The 21,641-nt window shown below is 53.0% G+C and overlaps 2 protein-coding genes and 1 long non-coding RNA gene across 4 annotated transcripts in view; 1 reads left to right on the top strand and 2 right to left on the bottom strand.

Moving 5' to 3' along the window:
* LOC123522707 overlaps nucleotides 1-5,451 on the top strand; it is a 25,468-nt gene extending 20,017 nt beyond the window's left edge. The window contains exon 3 of the long non-coding RNA XR_006680933.1: nucleotides 5,244-5,451. This is a non-coding gene — a long non-coding RNA (uncharacterized LOC123522707). The remainder of the gene's footprint in view (nucleotides 1-5,243) is intronic.
* Nucleotides 5,452-8,371: 2,920 nt separating this feature from the next.
* SLC35B1 (solute carrier family 35 member B1) lies at nucleotides 8,372-14,616 on the bottom strand. Of its 2 annotated transcripts, none has more exons than XM_004707071.3 (9): nucleotides 14,481-14,616; nucleotides 13,737-13,840; nucleotides 13,069-13,199; nucleotides 12,766-12,796; nucleotides 12,088-12,245; nucleotides 10,593-10,719; nucleotides 9,444-9,550; nucleotides 9,128-9,281; nucleotides 8,372-8,567 (listed from the first exon to the last, which is right to left on the bottom strand). In XM_004707071.3, the coding sequence occupies exons 1-9, from the start codon at nucleotides 14,582-14,584 to the stop codon at nucleotides 8,515-8,517; spliced, it is 969 nt and encodes a 322-aa protein (XP_004707128.2). In that variant the 5' UTR covers nucleotides 14,585-14,616; the 3' UTR covers nucleotides 8,372-8,514. The 2 variants fall into 2 exon arrangements, with proteins under 2 accessions (XP_004707128.2, XP_012861303.1); XM_013005849.3 differs by having other exon boundaries at nucleotides 13,069-13,174; nucleotides 14,481-14,562.
* A 4,005-nt stretch (nucleotides 14,617-18,621) lies between these two features.
* The window catches only part of FAM117A (family with sequence similarity 117 member A), a 50,254-nt gene continuing 47,234 nt past the window's right edge, over nucleotides 18,622-21,641 (bottom strand). The window contains exon 9 of the mRNA XM_045299313.1: nucleotides 18,622-19,785. Coding sequence (XP_045155248.1) covers nucleotides 19,485-19,785 — 301 coding nt within the window. The 3' untranslated portion in view covers nucleotides 18,622-19,484. The remainder of the gene's footprint in view (nucleotides 19,786-21,641) is intronic.

Genomic DNA, 21,641 nt, shown 5'->3' with positions numbered 1-21,641 from the left:
GGGCAACGAATGTACAAATGCGCTTTACACAATTGATGTGTGTATGGATTGTGATAAGAGTTGTATGAGCCCCTAATAAAATGATTTAAAAGAAAAAAGAAATGTTGAACCATCTTTGCATTTCTAAAATAAATTCCACTTGGCCGTGTTGGATGAGTCTTTTAATGTGCTGTCATACTCTGCTAAGGGGATTTTTACATCTATATTCATAGGGAATATTGGCCTGTCAGTGTGTGTGTGTGTGTTTGTGTGTGCCTTTGTCTGGTTTGGATACCAGAGTTATTTTTGTTCCATGGACCAAATTATGGAGTATTCCTTCCTTCTCTATCTTTTGAAAGAGTTGAAACAGTCGGTGTCAGTCTGGTAGAGTTCCCTGATGAAACCATCTAGTCGAGGGTTTATTTTCTCTTTCGGTAGCTGAGTGTGGCTGTGCGATCATGGACTCGCTCTCATTTGTTGTAGGTCTGTTGAGACCGTTTCCTCTGGAGCTCGTTTGGGTGGGTTGTGTGCGTCTAAAAGTGGGTTTCTTTCTTCTAGGTGACCGGGTTGTCACCACACAACTGTTCACAATATTCGGTCATAATCCCGTCACAACTGGGTCCGTTGTAATGTTCCTGCTTTCCATTTTTGTTTTAGTTGTTCATTTGCAGCTTTTCCTTCTTATATTTGTCAGTCTAGCTAAAGGTTTGTGCATTTTATTCTTTTTAAAGAATCAACTTCTAGTCCTATGGATTCTCCTTATCCTTTTTGTTTTTGATATGGTTTATCTGAGCTCTGCTTTTCGCTATTTCACTTCTTCTGGTAGGCTTACTCATAGTTTCTCATTCTCTTTCTAACGCTTGGAGTTGTTGCATTAAAGTGTTAGTGTGAAAGCGCTTCCTTCTTTACGAAGGTAGGCATTGCTTTAAGCGTCTCTTTATACTCAGCGGTGTATTGAAATCTCCTCCTAGTATTGTAGTACTATCTACTTCTCCCTTCAAATCTATCACTGTTTGCTTTATGTATTTAGGCCCCTGATGATGGGTGTGGGTATATTTATGATTGCTAAGTCTTCTTCGTTGATTGACCTTTTGCCGCTTTTATCCCATTATCTAGTAATCTCATATTATCATAAACTTTTTGAAGTCCCTATATCATGTCCATCTTTATTTCTTCTGGTAGATTTTGCCTAGTAGTCTACTTTGTCTGTTACTTAGATTGTCAGCCTAGCTCTTTGGTTATGATCAGCACAAAGTGTTTTTCTCCCAGCCTTCATTTTCAGTCTGTCGGTGTCCTTGGATTTCATGTGTGTCTTGTGAACAGGATAGAGTTGGTTTCTGGGTTTTTATTCATTCTGCTAGTCTTTGCCTTTTGTTTGGAGCATTCAGGACATTTGCATATTCTCTGTCATTAGTGATAAGAAGTTACTTGTTTTGTTATTTATTTTATGCGTCTTAAGCCTTCTTTGTTTTTGTGTTTGTTTTATTGATTGATTGTAATGTGAACCTTGTTGCTTTCTTTCCTTTTGGGTATGTTTGAAATATATTTTCTTAGTGGCAACCATGAGCACTTAAAGACTTGCATTTGTAACATTTTAAGGTAAATTGGTACCAGTTTAACTCTAGTAACCTATAGGGACTTCTGTACATCAATCCTCCCCCTGCCCTTGTGATGTTATCACTATTATATCTTTATATTTCTTGTGCCCTGTGTCTATATTTCCCTTTTATATATGTATTAAGGTGTGAGTGGCAAAACAGGGAGGGTAAAGGGAGAATGGGTAGGAAAGAGGGAACCGATTACATGGAACTGTGTGTGACCTCCTCCCTGGGGGACAGACAACCGAAAAGTGGATGAAGGGAGAAGTCGGACAGGGCAAGATATGACAAAATACCCATTTATAAACAATCAAGGGCTCATGTGGGAGGGGGGAGCGGGGAGGGAGGGGAAAAATGAGGACCTAATGTCGGGGGTTTAAATGGAGAGAAAATGTTTTGAGAAATGATGTACAAATACGCTTTACACAATTGATGTGTGTATGGATTGGGATAACAGTTGTATGAGCCCCTAATAAAATGTTTAAAAAAAACAAACAAACAAAAAAAAAGAATATGAAGGATAAAACATTTATAATGATCAACAATTTATTACTATCCTTTATACTTGTCCACGTATTTCCCTTTATTAGGGATAGTTCTTTTTATGTACAGCTTTGAATTACTTTCTAGTGTCTTTTCCCTTCTACCTACAAAACTCCCCTTGTAGTTTTTGTAGGGATAGTCTGATGGATATGAACTCTTCACACTTTTGTTGGTCTGGGAATGTTTTAATGTCACACTTTCCTAAAGGCTAGTTTCACTGGGAGCAGTATTCATAGTTGACCATTTTTTGTTTGTTCATTTTTTCAGCATTTTAAATATTTTATTCCATTGCCTTTCTTGTCTTTAATTTTTGGGAGCTTATCTATGTGTCTTGGGCATAGATAGATCTCTTGAGGTTTTCCTGCCTGGAGTTTTTAGATGCTTGGATTTGTGGATTCATGTCCTTTGGCTTGGGGAAATCTTCCATCATTATTTCTTCACAGATTCTTTCTACCCATGTCACTCATCTCCTCTGGAATTCCCATGATGTATGTATAAGGTATCTTGGTTTTGTCTCATAATTCCATTGATGGTCAATATAATTTATATTTAAATTATTATAAATTATTGCAAGGGAAGAAGTCAATGTCATGTATGAAAAGGACAATGTCATGTATGGAAAGGTCAATGTCATGTATGGAAAGGACAATGGCTAAAAGAGCCTGAGTTGGCTCAGAATGAGTGGATTATCGAATATGGCTCTTCTAGCCATAGCCTCTGTGACTCCCCCACACGTGCTTAGTTGTCCCCATGAGTCTAGGTGAGAAGGTGAGGAACTAGACTGATTGGGCTATGATTCAGCTGTGAGTGACTGTTAACAGAGGTAACTGTGAGTTGTCATCCTACCAGGTATGAATTGAGCCATCTCAGAAGGCGGGGTGGGGGAGCAGGGAGGAATTTCATTACCAGCCAGGAGTGGAGCACATCTCTGAGATCCCTGAACATTGAACCTCCTTGATCCAAGAGACAGCTTCAACACCAGAGGTGTGGTGGAGCAGCAGCGGCAGAACCAGGAGCCAGAGCACAAGACTGGGTGGTGGACTTCCCAGTCCACAGCCTAAGTAGAGCTGAGGGCTCTGGGGCTGGAAGTGGACCTGTGGAGTGGGTGTCTGTGAGCATGTAATTACAGGAGCTGGCTTTGGCTGAGTGCCTCTGGATTGAAGCTTACAGCAGAATGACATGCCCTTTGGTGTATTCACTGTCCTGTGCATTTTTCACGTGACTTGTCCCCTATTGACTTCCCTGATAAGCCCCATCGTGGCGGCCACTGTCTGCTCTGTGTGGCCATTGCAGTGAATTCTAGAAGCCAGCAGAGGTGGAGTATGGTAGGGGCAGAACACGTGTATATAAAGTCTCTTGCTGTCCCTAATTCCATTAAATTGTGCTCAGCCTTCTTGAGCCTCCATTCTAATTGCTCTTCCGCACCTGTAATTGTAACTCTCTTCGCCTCTGATGGTTTCTTCTGCCTGATTCAATCTGTTGGTAAGTCCTTCGATTTTGTTTCTCATTTCAGCTAGTGTTCCTTCCAGGTGCAAGATCTCTTTTGTTTAGGCCCACACAATTACTTAATCATGCTTACTTTCCCTCCCTGTATTTGTACCCTTTCACTTTGTCATGTCACTCGGGTGGGCTGGGCCATTTCGCCTGTTCTTTGTGTGTCTTGTGGTTTTTTTTTGAGCTGGGGAAGGCATTAGGGTTTTGAGAATGTGAACTTTCTCAGTTTCCCTCGGTCTTTGGTGTTTTTGTCTGCCCTACTTTCTGCAAGTAAGTCTTATGCCGACAGGGTCTTTGCTCACCACCTCCTCTCCCCTCTGGGATGGCGCCTTTTCCCTCCCTGGTTTAACTGGAACGCGAAAGTTCCAGATCTAATTTTTCAAACATGCCATCTCTCTTAATACACAACAGAACGTGCTGTGGTCAGCCACCAGTGGGCAGTGCCACTGGTGAAAGCTATCACATAGGAATCAACCTGCCCACCCCAAGGGGGCACAGACACCTCCCTCTCTTCATTATTCCTGTTTTTGTTACTACAATCAAGCCTTTTAAGCCAGCAGACCCACACCCAGCTCTGGTTCTGTCCAAAGTTGCCCTCCCTATTCCGGGGAGGACACGCAGGCAGGGGGTCTTCTGTTTCAAGGGCAGGAGGGGCTGGCCCTCTCAAGGACTACCGAGAGACCTGCCTTGTTGGTTCCTTCTGGAGCCGTGACCCCGAGGTGAGCCGCTTCTGTAGGTTCTCCTCAGTGACTGCTTAGGGACAGAGACACCCAAAAGAACCCCCGGCAGGCCTGTCTAGTGGCTAGCAGGGCAGGGCCCATCTTTGGGTTACTGCTGTTCCCACCACCGGAGGCCTGCTTCCAAACACACAGCAGTCCTCCTCCGAGTGCCCTGTGGGAGACAGACAGACCCAACCGGAGGCCCCGGGAGCTGTCCTGTTAGCTTGAGATGTTGGATGAAGCAGGTGGAGTGTTGACCCCACGGCGCTCGCCTTCCAGGCCTGGGTGGGGGGTGGTGATAGCACACCACAACCACAACTGTGGGCAGGGACACCTTGTAGATCTCTGGGCACGCGCCCCGCGGGGTCCATCTCTTCGGCAGAGGCAGGCTGTGGTGGTGTGTGGAGCAGGCTGTTTTCTGGGGAGGGGCAGAGACAGTGGGAAGAGCAATTTTCTTGCCTTACGCAACTTGTTGATTTCTCGATGCTTGTCTCTCTGCAGTTCCCCACTGCTCTGCTCTGCGCTCCTCAAAGCCCAGTGCTGCTGCTTTGTTGTTTTTCCAGAGGTCTTTGTGGGGGAGGGTCAGGACAAGGGTTTGTTTACACTCCTATCTTCCCAGAATGCCTCTAGATTTTGTTTTAATGACCTTACTGGGAAAAAAAAAAAAAAAAAGCTAGTATACCTGTGTACTAAAAATGATTTGAAAATTCTACTCGACCAGGAGATCCCAAAGTGAGGCACTCACTGATGCCCCACCCCCGAGAGGTGGGAAGAGGGAGGCTCAGGTCTGGCTCCTGCCCTCCCAAGGGGGCGCAAGCAGCATGTGCCCTTCAGTCGGGGGGCTTTGGTGGATTTCAGGCTCCCCATTCCAAGTAGGGGATGACTTGACTCTGGCCTAATCTCTTCCCAGGACTGCTCAAGAAGACGTCCTAAGGCAAGGGCTTTGGAGACCTGATGGCCCCACTGGTTGAAACACTTGGCTGCTGACTGCAAGGTCAGTAGTTTGAACCCCGCCACCACCCCATGGGAGAAAGAGAAGCTGTGCCGGTCTGAGTCTGTAAGCCCCGGGGGAGCAGTTCTGCTCAGCCCTGAAAGCTTGCTGTGTCACCGAGTGACTCAATGGCAAGACTTTGGGTTCAGGTTACAGAGCTTTGGGAAAGGAGCCCTAGGGACATGGGAGATTGCTGTTCCTGGAGACAGCTGGCATGTCTGTGGTGGGAAGGGCTGAGCGATCCTGCAGACCCAGGGCAGTTTCTCTGCTGGGCATCTGGGGAAATGACCAGCACCAGACAGAGAATGTGCAAGCTGTTCTCCTGGCAAGCAGGGCCAGGTTGCAAGGCAATGGGCCCCGGAGGAGCTGTACTTACCGCCCTCTGAGGGCACCAGTCCAAAGCCCAGTTAGAACTCAGGAATCCTGGAGTTCCTCTCACAAGGACCTACCGCAGGCCCCTGATCTTCCCTGACTTACGGCTTCTCATCTCCAAATGGTGCAGCTCCCCTTGTTCAGTTCTCTTTTCACTAGAGGGTAATTGAGCCATATAAAAACCCAGCGTCTATTCCTATAGACCAGTGGTCCTCAACCTGTGGGTCTCGACCCCTTTGGTGGTCAAATGACCCTTTCACAGTGGTCGCCAGATCCATCACAGTAGCAAAATGAGTGCTGACGTAGCAACGAAAATACTGTTATGGCTGGGGGGTCACACCACGAGGAACTGCAGGAAAGGGTGGTGGCATGAGGAAGGTTGAGAACCACTGCTCTAGACTGACCTGCTGCGAATTGTCACCACGACCCACAGGCTAGAGAGGTTTCTGGGCTGTCATCTTCACTGAAGCAGAAGGCCAGGCCTTTCTCGGCCGTCCTGCTGGGTAGGCGTGAACCACCACGCTTCAGGTCAGTGTGTGGACTATCCATTTGTCTCCCGCCCGGGCCGTGTCATAGATGAGCTACAGTGCAGCATCAATTCCTGCCACCTGAATGCCCTTTTCCAACAAGGAGCCGTGTCTTTTAATGCGTCATCCCAGGAAGGCCCTTTCCAGCTGTCCTCCACGGCACATTTCTACGTTGTTCCCGAGCCTGGGAAACACACGCTCCTGTTCCCATCTGCCCGGGTGCCAGCCCTGCAGGAGGTGACTGAGACTCTGAGCAGTCAGCATGATCTCGTGACTGGACGCCCAGTGACGGTGCCGGCGGCATCGGGGTGCACGTGCTGGGTCTCTCCCTTCTGGACTGAGTTGAGAATGAACGGCACATGGAAGTCTTTTGATCTTTAGGAATGGGGCTTTGGACTGCCCAGGATTAGCTGATCAACCACTTTTGAGCGGTCAAGTATAGCCCTGGACACACCAGGCAGGCACTCTGGGTTCCCCTGACTCTGTAGGCAAGTATGCCGCCCTCGACACAGCAGCCTTTCAAACCCTTCCCTTTGACTGGAGGACAACTTCCTTGGAGCCACGCACCGCCCACGTTCCCACGTAGTTGACCTGAGGTAGCAACCTGGGGGCCATGGGGAGCAGCCAGTTTAAGCCCCCACTCCCCACGGGCAGCTTTGGCTCCACGCTCCTCCTTTCATCTTCCTACGCGCTCCGGTTGGGTTTTCCCTTTGCCGGGGCCCTTCCCTTCGTTTTCGGCGGGGGGTTTTCCGGTTGCGTTAAGAACCTTCTAACTGAACCCCCCAGCGGGCGAGTGTGGGTTCTCAACTCCCAGCACAGCCAGTGTGTGGCACACAGGTGCAAGTGAATGCTAATGGGCAGGTGACCCAAGGACTCCATGGTAATGAGGCCCCAGCCCAGCTGAGCCGTTCCTCTTGGACAGGAGGGTGTCACTGAGCTACTGAAAACCTGTCTTGCTGGTGTGACTGTTGAACATTCTTGTAAGAGCTGATGGGAGGGTGGGGGGAAGATTGCTCTGATGGCTAGGAAAGTTTGTCAGGGCAGGCCCAGGTGGGGAGTGCCAGTCAGTCCCTCGTGAACATGCTCTGACCACCAAACCAATCTCAAGCACGACTCCCAGCAGGGGAGAGAGTGAACTGATGCAAGCTTCAGGGAGGAAACAAAAAAAGAGGGGGAAATGGGTGGAGAAGGAAAGTCCAGCCAGAAGTACTTAACTCTCCCCCTCTAGGAGGAGGAGCTCGAAAGGAAAGCAGGCCTTTGGGGCCGAGCTGCAAAGCCCCGGCCCTGGAGAGCGAGGTGTGTGTGACTGAGGCAGGCTTGAAGGGCCTGGCGGGGCGCCACTCAGGAAGGAGGCCGGCTCCCATCTGGAGAGCCCAGGGGCTGGGCTGCTGAACAGATGGAGGGAAGTTGCAGCTGGTGGAGACGCACTTTCATGTGTCAAGTTTGCTCCTTGGAGGACAGTGGTCCCCAACTGCAGAGGCAGCAGTGGGCGGGTGGCTAGGCTCCAGGTTCTGCCTCCCCCCACCCCCTCCTCCGCCACTCGACTGCGGCTCAGGGCCAGGGCGCAGTCAACAGCCTCCCTCCAGCATCCCTTTCAACAGGCAGAAGCTGGCACGGCAATACCTTGGCACGGTCAGAATGGCACAGGGCTGTGAAGCTCTCGCAGCTGAAGGGGCCAGGAGACTAGGGGGGATCCATCCAGCCCTCCCGGGAAGGGCCAGGTGGGCTGGTGGCAGGGATGGGCAGAGGGGGCCTGGAGAAGCCCACTCCCAGAGCTGCTCACAACACACACACAGGCCCGGCCAACGGAAGGGGAGGCAGTGGGGAGTGGGAACCCGCCGCGTCAGGGGCTCTGGGTTCATTTCATCTCAGCCCCGAGAGAAGATGCCTCTGGGTTTTCAGTGTGCTCACTACAGCTCTGAGAGGCTTTCATGCGGTTCCGGCTCTCATGGACAGCCTTGCCGAAGCACAGAGCAGAGGCTGCGGGGCAAATGTAGACTCCAGACGCTCCGCCCTTGGGAGAAGCAGGCCAGCCCCCATAACCACCCGAGCAGCGGCAGCCTGCTCAGTGGGCCCACTGGCTGCATTCCCTCTTTATTTGCGCTGAGCGTGCTCAGCTCCCCAGGGACAGAACCACAACTCGGCTTGTTAAAATCCAAGGCTTGTTTTTCGTTCTTTTTAAAAAAGACTGGAGCCCGGTCCCTTGTCCCTATTGAGTCCATTTTCTAAGAGATGTCACGTTTTGAGATAATAAGTTAAATGTTTCTGGAGTGGAGGTAGTGCCCCTCTTCCTAGTGAGAAGTTTTCTTGGCTCCTTTCCCAAACTTGGCATCAAGACCGAGACCTGAGGGGAGAGAGAAAAGGGGCTCAGCTCTACAGGGGAAGGGGTGTGTGTGTGTGTGTGTGTACAGGCGTACATGCCTGAGCACCTTCGCTCTCTTACGGTCATGTTAACATCAGAACACTTGCCCAGAGAAAACAGAAAGGCATCAAGTGAAAGAAAGGTCACCGAACACTTGCAATTACACACGCCCACGGGGGCTTCAAAACATCTGTGGAAAATGGCATGAAAAGATAATGGGAATTTTCCCACCGATTTCCAACTTTGTGCGGTGCCTCCCCCGGCACATCCCCTTCCCCTTCCACAACTCAAAGAACAGCAAAGACTCACAGCCCTTAGCCCTTGCTCCTTTCTCTCCGCTCACGCGCAGGCGGGAAGAATAAGCCTGAGGACTCGGTCCTGCTCAGCCCCTGGGAAATCTAAGTCAGGGGCGTGCACTGAGACCTACTGGATGTGAGCAAGGCTACAGAGAAGAAGAGAGGTCCCGCACACAGAAAGGGACGATGGGCACGGGGTAGGACGCTCCAGGCGCCGTGGTGGGGCCTGCTACGGAAGGAACTTACCCAGGAACACCAGCACAGTGCCTACCCACTGCATGGAGCTGATGGGGTTGGCAAAGAGGATCACAGAGGCCAAGATGGTGAAGAACTTGCGAGTCGTGGTGATGATGGAGCAGGTCAGGGGCCCAAAATAGACAACGGTCATAAAGATGAAGCTCTAGAGGAAAAAGCAGAGAAAGGTGGGTCTGGGCTGGTTCTCGGGTGGGGTATCTGCTGCCAGGAGCCTGAAATCTTGCCACCCATCATCTCCCATCCAAGCCAGGTTTTCTGAGAACCGGCCCGCGGGGGAAAGCCAGAAAGTCTCCTTTGGGGTACTCACCTGACCCAGGGCACTGGTCAGGCCAAAGAGCAGGATGTTAGAGATGATGGCAGGGTACCTCTCAGCAAAGCTCAGGAACTCCCAGAGCTCCCCCGTGAACAGAATCCCTAGGGGAGAAGTGTCCGAAGATGAGCAGCCAGACTGTGTACCCAACCCCACCCAAGGTCTCCTGCAGCCTTGGAAGTGTAGGCACAAGTCTGCATTGTCTCCTCTGCATGCATCCCTTCTGTTTGTCTGATGAGAGGAACCAACCAGATTCTCCACTGTGTGGGAAAGGTCTGGGAGCACAGGAGGTACGGAAGGAACGCAGCACCCCGGCAGACAGGTGCAGCAGAAATGCTGGGGAGACGCAGCTCTGCACATCCTCGCTCAAGGCAGCTGCTAGCTAACAAGGTCACCTCAGGCCACCAGCAGCCCTGTCCACTTACCCCACGGTACTGCACAACACATACTATGTGTGCCAAAGTTGGAAAAGCATGGATTTAGAAGCAAATACATTCATGCTTGAATTCTATTCAGTAAACATTTAAGTCAGTGGTTCTCAACCTGTGGGTTGCGACCCCTTTGGGGGTCGAACGACCCTTTGACATGGGTCACCTAAGACCATCAGAAAATACATAAATATTTCACAATATATACTTACATATTGTTTTATGATTAATCCCTATGCTTTAATTATGTTCAATCTGTAACAATGAAATACATCCTGCATATCAGATATTTACATGACAATTCATAACAGTGGCAAAATAAAAGTGATGAAGTAGCAATGAAAATAATGTTATGGTTGGGGGTCACCACCACATGAGGAACTGTGTGAAAGGGTCGAGACATTAGGAAGGTTGAGAACCACTGGTCAGTCTACTTCCGGCAAGCATTAAGCCATTTCCCATCTCCATCCTCGGAGAGTAAGTTTCTAGAAGCAGCTCCTGCTGTCTCCCTGCTGTTATTACTACAGGTCACCACAGATGCCAAGATGCCACTGGCGAGGCTTCCACAGGACTCTGTGGCCTGGACCCCAGGCATCTTGGAAGTGAGGCAGGCCCCTGACTGGGCGAAGCTGGCAGCTGACAGGGGAACGTGGGATAGAGGACGAGGGCAGCCTGCCCTCTGGTGGTGCATGGGAAGAACAATAGCACTGCTTCTTACCGGCGCCCAGCATCAAGGTGGACCAAAGGTTGATGTTCAACATCATGTGATTGGAGCCTGTTTGATAATGAGCCCGCATGTGGTCCTGGGAAACGCCTGTCAGTCCATCCAGGGTCAGAGACAAGAGCTGGAAAGAAAGGGCGCAGCCTGCAGGGACCAGGCCAACGAGGTTCTTCCCAAGCCCAGGACACAAGGACCTCACTCTGGCTCCTCAGAAAGCTGAGGCCTTAAGAGTCCTCAGCACAAGATACTACACTACCCCTAGGCCGATGCAGGGGACTACGGAGCCCTGGTGGTGTAGGGGTTATGCACTGGGCTGTGATCCACATAGCTGGCAGCTCAAAACCATCAGCAGCTCTTCAGGAGAAAGACTGGGCTTTCTACTCCTGTCAACAGTCTGGGAAACCCCCGGGAGGTTGCTGTGAGGCAGCAAGGACTCGATGGGAGTGGAGAATGGAGGTGGAGGTGTAGATTAAATGCTAGGCTACTAAATGCAAAGTAAGCAGTTCAAAGCCACCAGCCGCTCTGCAAGGAACTTTCTGCTCCCATAAAGAGTTAAATCTCACACACTTACAGGGGTAGTCCTACCAAGTTCTATAGACTAGCTAGGCAGAGTCTTAATGGGGGCGCATGTGGGGGCAGTGAGGAGGTGGCAGGAGGGCTCTCGGAGCCGCTGGGTCACCACATCCCAGCACAAGGCCATAGAGCCGGGTGTGCTGCCACCCAGGGCGGGTGGGCGGTGGGGCCACGCACATTCCCCTGAAACTGGCGGGGCACTCTCACCCCAGCAGGTTAGCCTCCTGAGACCAGAGTCTGGGGGCTCTGTCTAGACTCTTACTTAATAACCACGAGGCCACGAGCAAGTCCCTCACTCTCCCTGAGCCTGTTTCTCCAGCTATGAAACAGGAATGATCCCCCTTGTGTTATGAGGCTCCCCCACCCCTGGCCGCTGTCCACGCTGATTCCCAGAGACTCCCCAGAAATGTAGAAGCGCCTCCTGGGGTTTCTGAGCTGTGAACCTTTCTGGAAGGGGGCGGGCTTGCTGCTCTCCTGCAGGAGCTGATGGGTTTGAACATTGCAGCTAGCAGCCCAGCGCTGAGCTCACAGCACCAACGAGGATGCCTGGGTCCGATACCCAGTGAGCAGCCATTAGTGGAGTACTTTTAACTGCAGCTTCCAGATTTCTAGCGATGCCCCAGGGGAAGAGACACAATCTGCCACCGTCCCCCGGCCTCCTGACACCACCCCGCTGTGTTCTCAGTCTCGCAGGGACCTGAGGCCGGGACTGGGATGCCGTGCTCAGAGGCTACCTTCCCCAGGAGGGCTGCAGCTCAGTACTCTGGGTGTACCTGTGGCAGAGCCTGGGAGTCTGGAGCAAGACAAAAGACCAGCCAGTGAGGCCAGGCGTCTCATGTTCTTGAAGCCATGTAACTGTAACTGGCCTGCCTCCCTCAGTTTGCTGGGAAAGGCTGCCTGTCCCACCAGGACCACATACCAGGAGCAGCTCTCCGTAGCCAATCGTGTGCTCTTCCACTCCAACTACCTTCTTGGGTTTGTACATGAAAAGGGCCACTCCAGCCACAATTAACAACACACACAGGTACTTGGCAAGTGGGTACTTCTTCTTCAAGAGGGTTACCCCAAGGAGCATGACTATGGAAAAAACCAGAATGAATCATTCAGGCGCCGTAGGTGACGACCTCTGACCCAACATTTCCCTCCCAGGGGCCAAGAAGAGCCTGTAGGAGGAAACACCTGAAAAGGACAGCCTACAAAGGACAAGAGGAGGGTGCGATTGAGCAACAGGGCTGAGCAAAGAGCTTAAGACGAAGAAAGGCAGAGAGCAAAGGTGAGAGGTCCAGGAAGGAGCAGGGCAAGGGTAGGGAGTGGTGGCAAAGTGCGAGAGAGATGGAAAGACAGATGTAAAAGACCAAACTGGGACTTAGGGGTCTAACACAATCCCAGCTACGGACGCTGACACGCTGATCATGGGAAGCAGACTAGGGCTCAGGAGACAGTGCAAGAACAGAGATGACCGAGTGCAGGGGGAGAGGGAGGAGGAGACAGGTCGGATGGAGTGAAGGAGCCCTGAGAACACAGAGCTCTAGCAGGGAAGGGGAGAGAGAGAAAAATGAGCAAGGATGGAAGGTGGAAAGGATCTCCTCCTGCTTACCTGGAATTGGCTTGCAGGATTTACCAAGAACCTGAAATGGAATCCAGAAATAACGTCTCAGCATCTGCTGTGGTGAGGAGGAGGAGGAGGAGGAGGAAGGGTGGGGCCTGAGCCTCGGAGAGTGGCCTGATCACAGCATAACCCACCCCTGCTCTCTGGCCGCATGTTCTCTCCATGTCTCACTCTCGCTCTTCTGGGGCGGTTATTACTATTATTCAATCAGCCACAAACCTGGGGGGGCAAGTCTTAGACCTTCTCACACAGTTTCTGAGCCAACCCCCGCACCCCACCCTGGGGTTTCACCTGAGTTGGGTAGTTGACAAACTGTAGTGCTGAGTTGCTGGACACCATGGCGCCCAGGTAGGAGACAGAACAGGCAGCATAGAGCCAGCCTCGGGTACGATCCACCCTGGCAGTGTCAAAAAACTGGATCACTGGGAGAAGACAAACAAAAACAAAAAAAGAAAGCATACAAGAGAAACCTGGTCGGGCTAGGGTAAATCACGGAGCAGAAAGCCAAAGTCCGTTAAATAAGATGACAAGGTCCCAAAGAGCACACGCTATCTCCGACCTCTAAGACTGCGGCCTAGTCCAGTCTTCCAGCCCACCTAAGCCTGCCTCTGGGTCTGCATGCACATGTGTGTCCCTGCAAGGTACTGATCCGATCTACTAGCCCTGGGAGCAACGAGGGAAAGCGCAACACATGGATGAAAAAAGCCAATGGGACAAAGCAAAATAAAAGTTTAACTTTTCTCATGGGGATTTAGAACACCAAAAATCCGTTTCCCAAACATTTCTGACTCGGAAGTCGGTCTCATTCTTACGCTGTTCTAAAGCCATTCTACCGACCAAGGAGAATGGGGGTAGGGACTGTCGTCCTTAGACCCTGTCGCTGAATTCCCATCATTGGTGAATGCCCAGGACACAAAGGGGAGAAGGGGGCACGCAGCAGGTCTCGCCTAGGTACTCACAGATCTTGGCAAACGCAGCATTGATGACACATTGGATGAAGACCAGAGTTAAGGCAAAGGTGAACGTCTCTTGCTTGGCTCCCTCCCCATACTTGCCTCTGGTTCTAAGAATGAAACACAGAGGAAGGAGAATGGAGAGATTGGTCTACTTCCTTTGCCTGGAGTTTTGAACTTGTCTTCTCTTTCAGGATGTAAGGAGAGTTTGGCAAGGCTCACTCTCATCATCTACCAAAAAAGGGGGTTGATTTTATTGGATCTAAAAAGTTGACATCCTAGAATGCTGCTCTCCTAGTCTAGAAATAACAACACCCAAATGGGTCGGAGCTAGATAAGGTTGGGAATTCAGACGATGGCACCTGGAGGAGGGCAGAGTGGTCAGCTGTCTGACCACCCGGGAGCTCCACGGATGAGCTGCCCTAGAACACAGTCACTGCTTTAGTGTAGAAACTGCAAGCAGAAAACGTGGGCCCTTAAGCCGACAGATGTAAAAAGCAGGTGTAACCGGTTAGGGAAAGACCCGTCTCGGGAATCCAGAGACCAGCTCTCCCGTTCTGGGATTCTGGGCAGGCTCGGGCCGGTTGCAGGAGCGGCGGGGCGCTGGGAGGGCCGGAAACGCGGCGTGCGGGCGGGAGGAGAGGCCCGGGGCTGGGGGCTCAAGGCCCGCGGTCCGGGGGTCACAGGCTTGAGGAGACGGCAGCGGGTTGGGGCGGGGGCTGCAGCGTCCCGGCGCGGGGATGCGCTCACATCTTTTCCTGCAGGATCCCATAGTAGAAGTAGCAGACAAAGACGCCCAGGAAGCAGAGCGGCAGGCGCAGCCGGTCGGGCACCAAGGAGCTGCTAGCGGCCATGAGACGCCCGGGCGAGCTGACCGGAGCTCCGCTTACGGCCGGCGGCGGCGGCGGCGACAGGTCCAGTCGGACATCGCCGACCGGCGGCAGGGGCCTCATAGGAGCTGCATGCGACTGTCGCCTCGCAGGGCCCCGCAGTCACCGCTAGAACTGCCTTGTTCAGGATGGCCCAGGGAGAAACTCGAATGGTCCCAGCAGCTGCTTCCAAGGAGAGAAGATTCACCCTGGGGCCTTGGCTCCATCCCCGGTTTCCAGGCGAGCCTGCTGGCCCGAGGTTAATGCCTCGTCCTTGAGCTTTTCCGATCAGGCAACTCCGAGGACAACCACGACCCCGAGCCTGCAGGGACGGCCTGTACCGGTCCGGGCGTGGAGTGATGACGCATGCAGATGTGGACGTCGCCAATTGGCGGCGCTGTGCGAAGGCAGCCAGGTGGGCGGGGAGGAGGCGGGACAGCTGGCAAGGCAAAGTTAAATACTAGGATTTTCCCCAGTCGGCGGGCGGGCTCCTGCTGGGTCCTAACGCCGGGAAACTGCTCTGCTCCTGGCTCCTCATCGCCCTCTAGCTGCCGCCCGGCGTCAACGACCGCAGTCCCCGCACTTCGCCTTCGAGCTGTCTGTCTGTCCCTCCTCCCCTGCGCAAGCCTCGGCTTCCAGGGAGAGCAGCGCTGCCAAGCCTCTGCTGGATTAAGGGTCTTAAATCACTCGAGGCAGCGTAATCGCCGCGTGCCCCAGCATTCTGAGCGACACGTGTTCCAGTCTATTAAAAAGACAAAACCCGGCCATCAAGTCGATTCTGAATCATGGCGACCCTATCCATAGTAGGGGTTCCTGGTCTGTAAATCTTCATTTACTCTGGGAGCAGATGGATAGCTGCATCTTGTTCCTGACCAGCAGCTGGTGGGCTTGAACGGCTGGCCTTTCTGTGAGCAGCCCAAGGCTTGCCTGCTAACGATAAACTAGGAACAATTAGTAAGGGCCACCTTGTCTACCTTCTTGACTGTTTGACAGATCAAACAGTGGTGAAGGCTCTTTCGTAAACGGTACAGTGTGCTGTGCACGTTGCAGGTGTTATTAGCCATTACCCTTTCTCAAACCTGCCTTTATTCTTCACATCCCAAATGGCAGCTTATTGAAGTGAATTCTCTCTTCAGTTCTTACAACTCACCAACAATGGAGCCGACGCTGCAGCTGCTGCCAGTCTCCCCTCGTAAGGGGCTCCTACTTGGATACCTTCCTCCTCAGTGTTGTGCACCTGCTGGGCACAGAACTAGAACACTGCTGACCGCAGGTCAGACAGGCCCCACCTCCGAGTACCTGGCCCCGCGCACAGACCGCCTGTTGGGCTCTCCACAGCTATCTGCATGCAGGCTCCTCCTTTGCAGCAGCTGGTCCTTTGGCACAGCCTGCAGCAAGGGAAGGAAGCACTGGGCAGCACCACACCCATCACACCAGGCCTGACTCACTAAGGCTCTGGGAGCCCGCCAGACTTCTCTTTCAGGGGGAGGGGGAAGACACAGAAGAGAGCTAGGGTCTGTCCTCATCCCACTGTCTCCTTTCTGGGAGTGAGGAGCAGGGATCCCCCACACCTGCCCAGAGGCTTCCTCTGTCGTGTCAGCCCAGGATCCCAGGGCACAAGCGACAGCAGGGGTGAGACTGCCAGAAACCCGGCCAGGACCCACGCTCCCGGTCCGGCTCTGCCTCTTCTCAGCGGGTGACCTCTGAGTCAAGCTTCCTCATCAGAGGTGGTGGTGGTGGTGTGTATGTACTTTATGCAAATAACACACATTATACTGTTTCTGCACACCCCTGAGCGCCCTCTCCCCCACCCCGTTAATTTCCGGTGTGCAGGTTATTGACAGGTGAAGATAACAGTTACCGTAATAGGGTGGGCAGCAGAACAGCGAACGGTATTGTGGTTAAAAGCATAAACACTGGGTTCAAATGCTCTGGCTTTCCATCCCAGTTCCTCCCCTTCCTATCTGTCCCTTGGGGAAAGGTATTCAATCTTTCTGCCCTTTCCTCAGGAGTACAATGGGATTTGTCACATCTTTTTAAAACTTTTTATTGTCATTGGGGCAAAAGTCTACAAACTGGTTTTCTGTTCAACAATACACCCATATTTTGATTTGTGGCATCGACGGCAACCCCCTCAACCCCTCCCTGTGTTTACCAAATCCACTTGGCCTTCTTTGGCAGTCCTTCCCGCCTTTTGAGTCTTATTCCTGGGCAGATGCTGCCCCCTGAGCTCTTGAGCTTGGTTGTTCTAGGGGCTGCGGGAGTCCTGGTCTTACTGTGTACTGTTGAGTCCTCTCTGTTGGTCTGAAGGCTGAGCCACAGTAGTGACTTCAAGGGTGACTAAGGGTCGTCGTCTCACTCAAGAGCAGTGGGCTGGTTTTGTTTTTTGTTTTCCTTTTTAAAATCATTTTATTGGGGGCTCTTACCACAACTCTACAGCCATCGTGTCAAGCACATCTGTACATATGTTGCCATGGTTTTCAAAACATTTTCTCCTTGAGCCCTTGGTATCAGCTCATCCCCCGCCCCCCCCACAATGAACCTTTTTTTTTTTTCTTCATGTCTTACACAGACTGCTGTATCCCTTCACCTACTTTCCTGTTGTCTGTCCCCCTGGGAAGGGGTTGTATGTCGATCATTGTGATTAGTTCTCCCTTTCTCCCCCCACCTTCCCTTCCCCTCCTGGTATCACTACTCATTATTGGTCCTGAGGGGTTTATCTGTCCTGGATTCCCTCTTTCAAGTTCTTATCTGTACCAGTGTACATGTTCTGGCCTAACCGGATTTGTAAGGTAGAATTTGGGTCATGACAGTGGGGTGGGGAGCATTTCTTTATTAGAGTTCTCTTCCACATTGTCGTCCCCCCCCTTTTCTCAGGGTCACTATGGTGCCCTCATTGCAGCAGTCAGCTGGGCACCATCTAGTGTTTGTCTCGGACACAGAGGAAGCAGGGCGGGTGGGGGTGTTTCACTCGGTCCATTATGTTTTGGATTGCTTCCACGCATCTTTGGCTTGCTTCATTGTTCTCGAGCCTGGACAGGGGACAAGGCAAGACCCCAGAGGGCTGCTCTTAAGCCCTTGGTGACTATTCCCTATGGTAGGTTGTAGAACATCCTGTTTAGGGACCTTGAGAACTTAACAGGTCTTTCTTTGGGTTGTTGTTATTTCAGTGCCATGTCTCACCACATCTCTGGTGCTCAGCAAGCTACGAGAGGCACATTCCCAGTTTAAGGACTTATTGTCAGGCCTGCAGTGTGAAGTAGATATGTGCATGTGCTTTCAACACCATGGGCTCTGCTACAACTACAGTTATTTTCATTGTCCTTGGGGCAGTCGACTTCTTACAGGGATACCGAGTCTTGGGAAAATGCTTTGTCCTTCAAACCTGCCTGGCTGTCAGTAATGTTAGGCTGCTCATCTTCATTTTCCCTCAGGTCTCAGACCTTACAGGTGCGACACCAGAAAGCTGAGGGCCTGCAAAGGGACGGAGCTACCCAGCAAGGCCGCTGGCTGTGCTGCGCACACGCGTGCGGGGTCAGGAAACAGGAGATGAGGGTCCCAAGGGAGCTAAAGCTTTGCCAAGACCATGGAACCGTCGTGTCAAGCTGCACACCATTCCCCGGTCTCACTCCGTGATCTGGTGGAAGGCATGTCCACAGGTCAGACGACCAGCCCTGGGCCAGGCACCTCCCTGCCGTCCTCTCCAAACCAGACTTGCCCAAGGATGGTTGGCTCCCCCACTGATACACCTCCCTTCTGGCCGGCCTTCTACTGGATCTACTGCGCCTCGTGTGCGGCCTGTGAAGACCCCCAGCCTGGGGGCCGGAGGACAGGGCCTCCGTGTCCGCCCACCCAGCACCCTATCTGCATTATTCATTTGGGTGTCAGGTGAGTGAGACTCCTTCCCTTGAAGACACGGCAAAGTGATCGAGGGGATGCCCAACCGTCTCCACACACACCCCCCCCCCCCCCCCCCCCCCCCCCCCCGCCCGCCCCCAAACAGATGTAACACAACCTCCAGCTGCTGGGAATATGATTTATTTATTTGGTTGAGGAACACCGAGATATGCACAAAACAACCTCTAAACACAGGATAAGACAACTCAAATATCGAACATTCGTCTTCAATGGCTGTGTAAGCTCTGCAGTACGGAAAATATACAAACTTCAAACAGCTGCAAAAATAGTGTCTTTGGGAGAAAATAGTTTCTACATCAATACAAGAAAAATAGGCTTTTCCCCCCCCCTAATCCTACCCAGACCTGGGGCAGGTGGAGGGTGCAGAGTGGTCCCTTGCCACCCAGAGGAACACCCGCTCTCCATCTCCCTGCACCCCACTCCCCACCTGGGGCTGGGCAGGCCGGCCTGCTGCTCAGACAAGCTTCAGTCGGGGAGAGCGAGATGAAAAATGACACTGGCACCCCCGCCAGCAGCCACACTGGTCAAGTGTCAGGGCCCTTCAGGGCTACTTTGGTCATCCCACCAACTCGAGGGAGCCACAGGGGTGGGGCTAAGGACAATCTCTGGCTTCTGGTCTCCCCTTGTGTGTGAGGGGCCGCGAAGGCGATCTGGGCCATCCCCTCTCCTTCAGTCACAGCCGGCTTGCTCCAGCACAAGGACCAGGGCCTCACGGGTAGTCCTGTGGAGCCGCACCTCAGTGTGGGGGACCCACCACCTCTGGGTGGGTTGTCCTCCAAGTGCGGAGGCAGCAGGGACCCGGGTGTGAGCGGTGAGCTGCGGGCTGCTCGTGGGGAAGGCAGGGCCCCTCACGTTAGGACCCGGGCTTTGACACGACGATGGAAAGTGCTCAAGGCCGAGAGGGCAGGGCCGCTCCAGCCCCGGCTCCGGGAGGGGCCCACAAGGCACGGTCTCCACGGGGCAGGCCTCAGACCACCAGGGAGCTCTGGAAAAGCACAGGCTCGTCGGAGGGCGGGCTGCGCTGCCACGGCTCGAAGGGCAGCGGAGAGGCCTTGGAAGCCTCTGGGTCCTTCCGAGCAGGTGGCCGGGGGCTGCCTGGGGGGAGGGGAGAGCCTGGGCTTGAGGGGCAATTGCGGAAGAGGAAGCCCATGGTGGGGAAGAGGGGCTTCGTCAGGCTGACAGGGCAGAAGGCCGAGCCGGTCGGGCTGAAATGGACTTTGTTCTTGTCAGGACAGGAGGTCAAGAAGGCCAGGTCAGGCCCTGGGGACCTGAGGATGGAAAGACAGACATACAGGAAGAGGGAAACAGCCGGTGAGAAAGCGTGGGCGAGGTGGGGCGCTGGGCCTCTGCACAAATCGAACGGGACCCCGGCCAGACACAAGCCGCGAGGCCTTCAGCACCCCCACCCCCACCCCCGCTCTCCAGTTTTCAGAAGTCAGGAAATACACTTGCTAAAAGCAGGAGCAGTGGAAGCTAGACAAGAAGGAGAACTTCCGGAGAAGAGACGGAGGGACCTGCGATTGAAAGAGCTCTCCAGTGGACGGGGCTCGGAGGCAGAGAGCTAGGCAAGGGAACGTCTGAGATCCTTTCTGGCCCGAAGCAGACTTTCTCCAGCTCTCTGGGCCGCTACGTCTCTGCTGTGGGAGGGCACCAGCCTCGAGTCCTACTGGTAGCAGCATCCCAGACACCAGCTCTCAGGAGCCCCCTCCTGCCCCGCTGCCCCCATTAGTCCTGACCAAAAGTGTCTGCAGATGGAGACACAATGGTACCGTTGAATTGTGCCAATTCTCGAGTACATGTGAAAGGTGTGCTTTCCAAAACCCTCCCTGGGAGGAAAGAGCAGCAATTTTGAGAACGGAGATCTTCCTTCATCTCACTAGCTTTACGTAGGCAGAACCAACCCTGCCCTTCCCACACTGGGGGCCTGGAAGGCCAACAGGAAGCCAGGGCCGGGGAGAGTTCGTGATTCAAGACAACAGGCAGCCTCCCCAGTGCCACAGTGGTGAAGCAAGCTGACAGGCCAGGAGTCTGACCCCCTGGGAGGGGCAGGTTCCACTCCGTCCCCCTGTAGTGTCACCCTGACTAGAATAGACTGGAGGGCAACAAGTTAACAGAGAGTGCCATGCTCGGAGGACAGGACAGCGCTGCGAGCTGAGCCGCTGCCGGAGGGTTTGGGTAGGGGACAGGCGGGGGAGGGGAGACTTGGGTGGGAAGAAGGGGGGGGCGTCCATCACCAATATCATAATAATTTAAAAAAAAACAACCACCACAAAACACTACCATCTAATCGATTCCAATGCCTATTGACCCTATCTAGGGTCTCAGAGGCCGTCAGTGTTTACAGAACAGGCCAGCCTCCTCTTTCCCCCACAGAGCTGCTAGTGGGTCAGAACCACCGTCCAACCCTAACCCCAGAGAACCTGCAGTGGGCCATCAATCACGCTTCCCTTTCCTACTTTGCCTGAAGGGCGACAGACACATGGGAAAGTGGACTGGCCGATTAATCCCCGCATGTCGATAAGCTGATTGCCATTTTTATTCCAGAAGAGGGAGTGGAGAAGAAGCAGGCAGGGGTGGCACCAGCAGGAGTGCTGGATGGCACATAAGGCCCACACATGCTGGGTATGTCTGGGAAGGCCCCACAGTGGCAGGTCCCCTGGTCAAGAAGGCTTTTAAAGAATCCTGCTTTCCAGTGCTGAGCGGGGCGGCGGGCGGGGACAGCACTCTGGGTATTTGTGGGCACGACATGTGGGAGGGGAAGGACGGGACACCAGCCAGCAGGACACGGAACAGCCCGACCCCGTTGCTGGGAAAGCCAGGGGATCGTAGCAGGAGGGCAGCGAGGAAGAGGAGAGCGTGGCCCAACACCAGACCAAACTGCCCAAGAGGAATGGCGATGGAACAGAGACCCAGTGAGCCTCTCCAGAAGAAACCAGTGGTCGGCACCCTCATGTGGTCAGCACAGGGCAGCGAGCTAGATGACAGAAGCCCACTGTCCAGCAGGTCTCTCTAGACTCAGCTATGATGTGGAGTTGGGGGGCGGAGTCCAGAGTCTCCTTAGATGACCATCTGGCCTCAACCCCCTGCAGAGGTCTTGAAAGGGTCTGGGCAACAAGAGATAGCG

The sequence above is a fragment of the Echinops telfairi genome, unplaced genomic scaffold (assembly GCF_000313985.2).
Source record: "Echinops telfairi isolate 266 unplaced genomic scaffold, ASM31398v2 ScPeMD7_7458;HRSCAF=8496, whole genome shotgun sequence".
Taxonomy (NCBI): Eukaryota; Metazoa; Chordata; class Mammalia; order Afrosoricida; family Tenrecidae; genus Echinops; species Echinops telfairi.
Note: the sequence above shows the minus strand (reverse complement) of the source record. Positions and strands in the feature narration are given on the sequence as shown.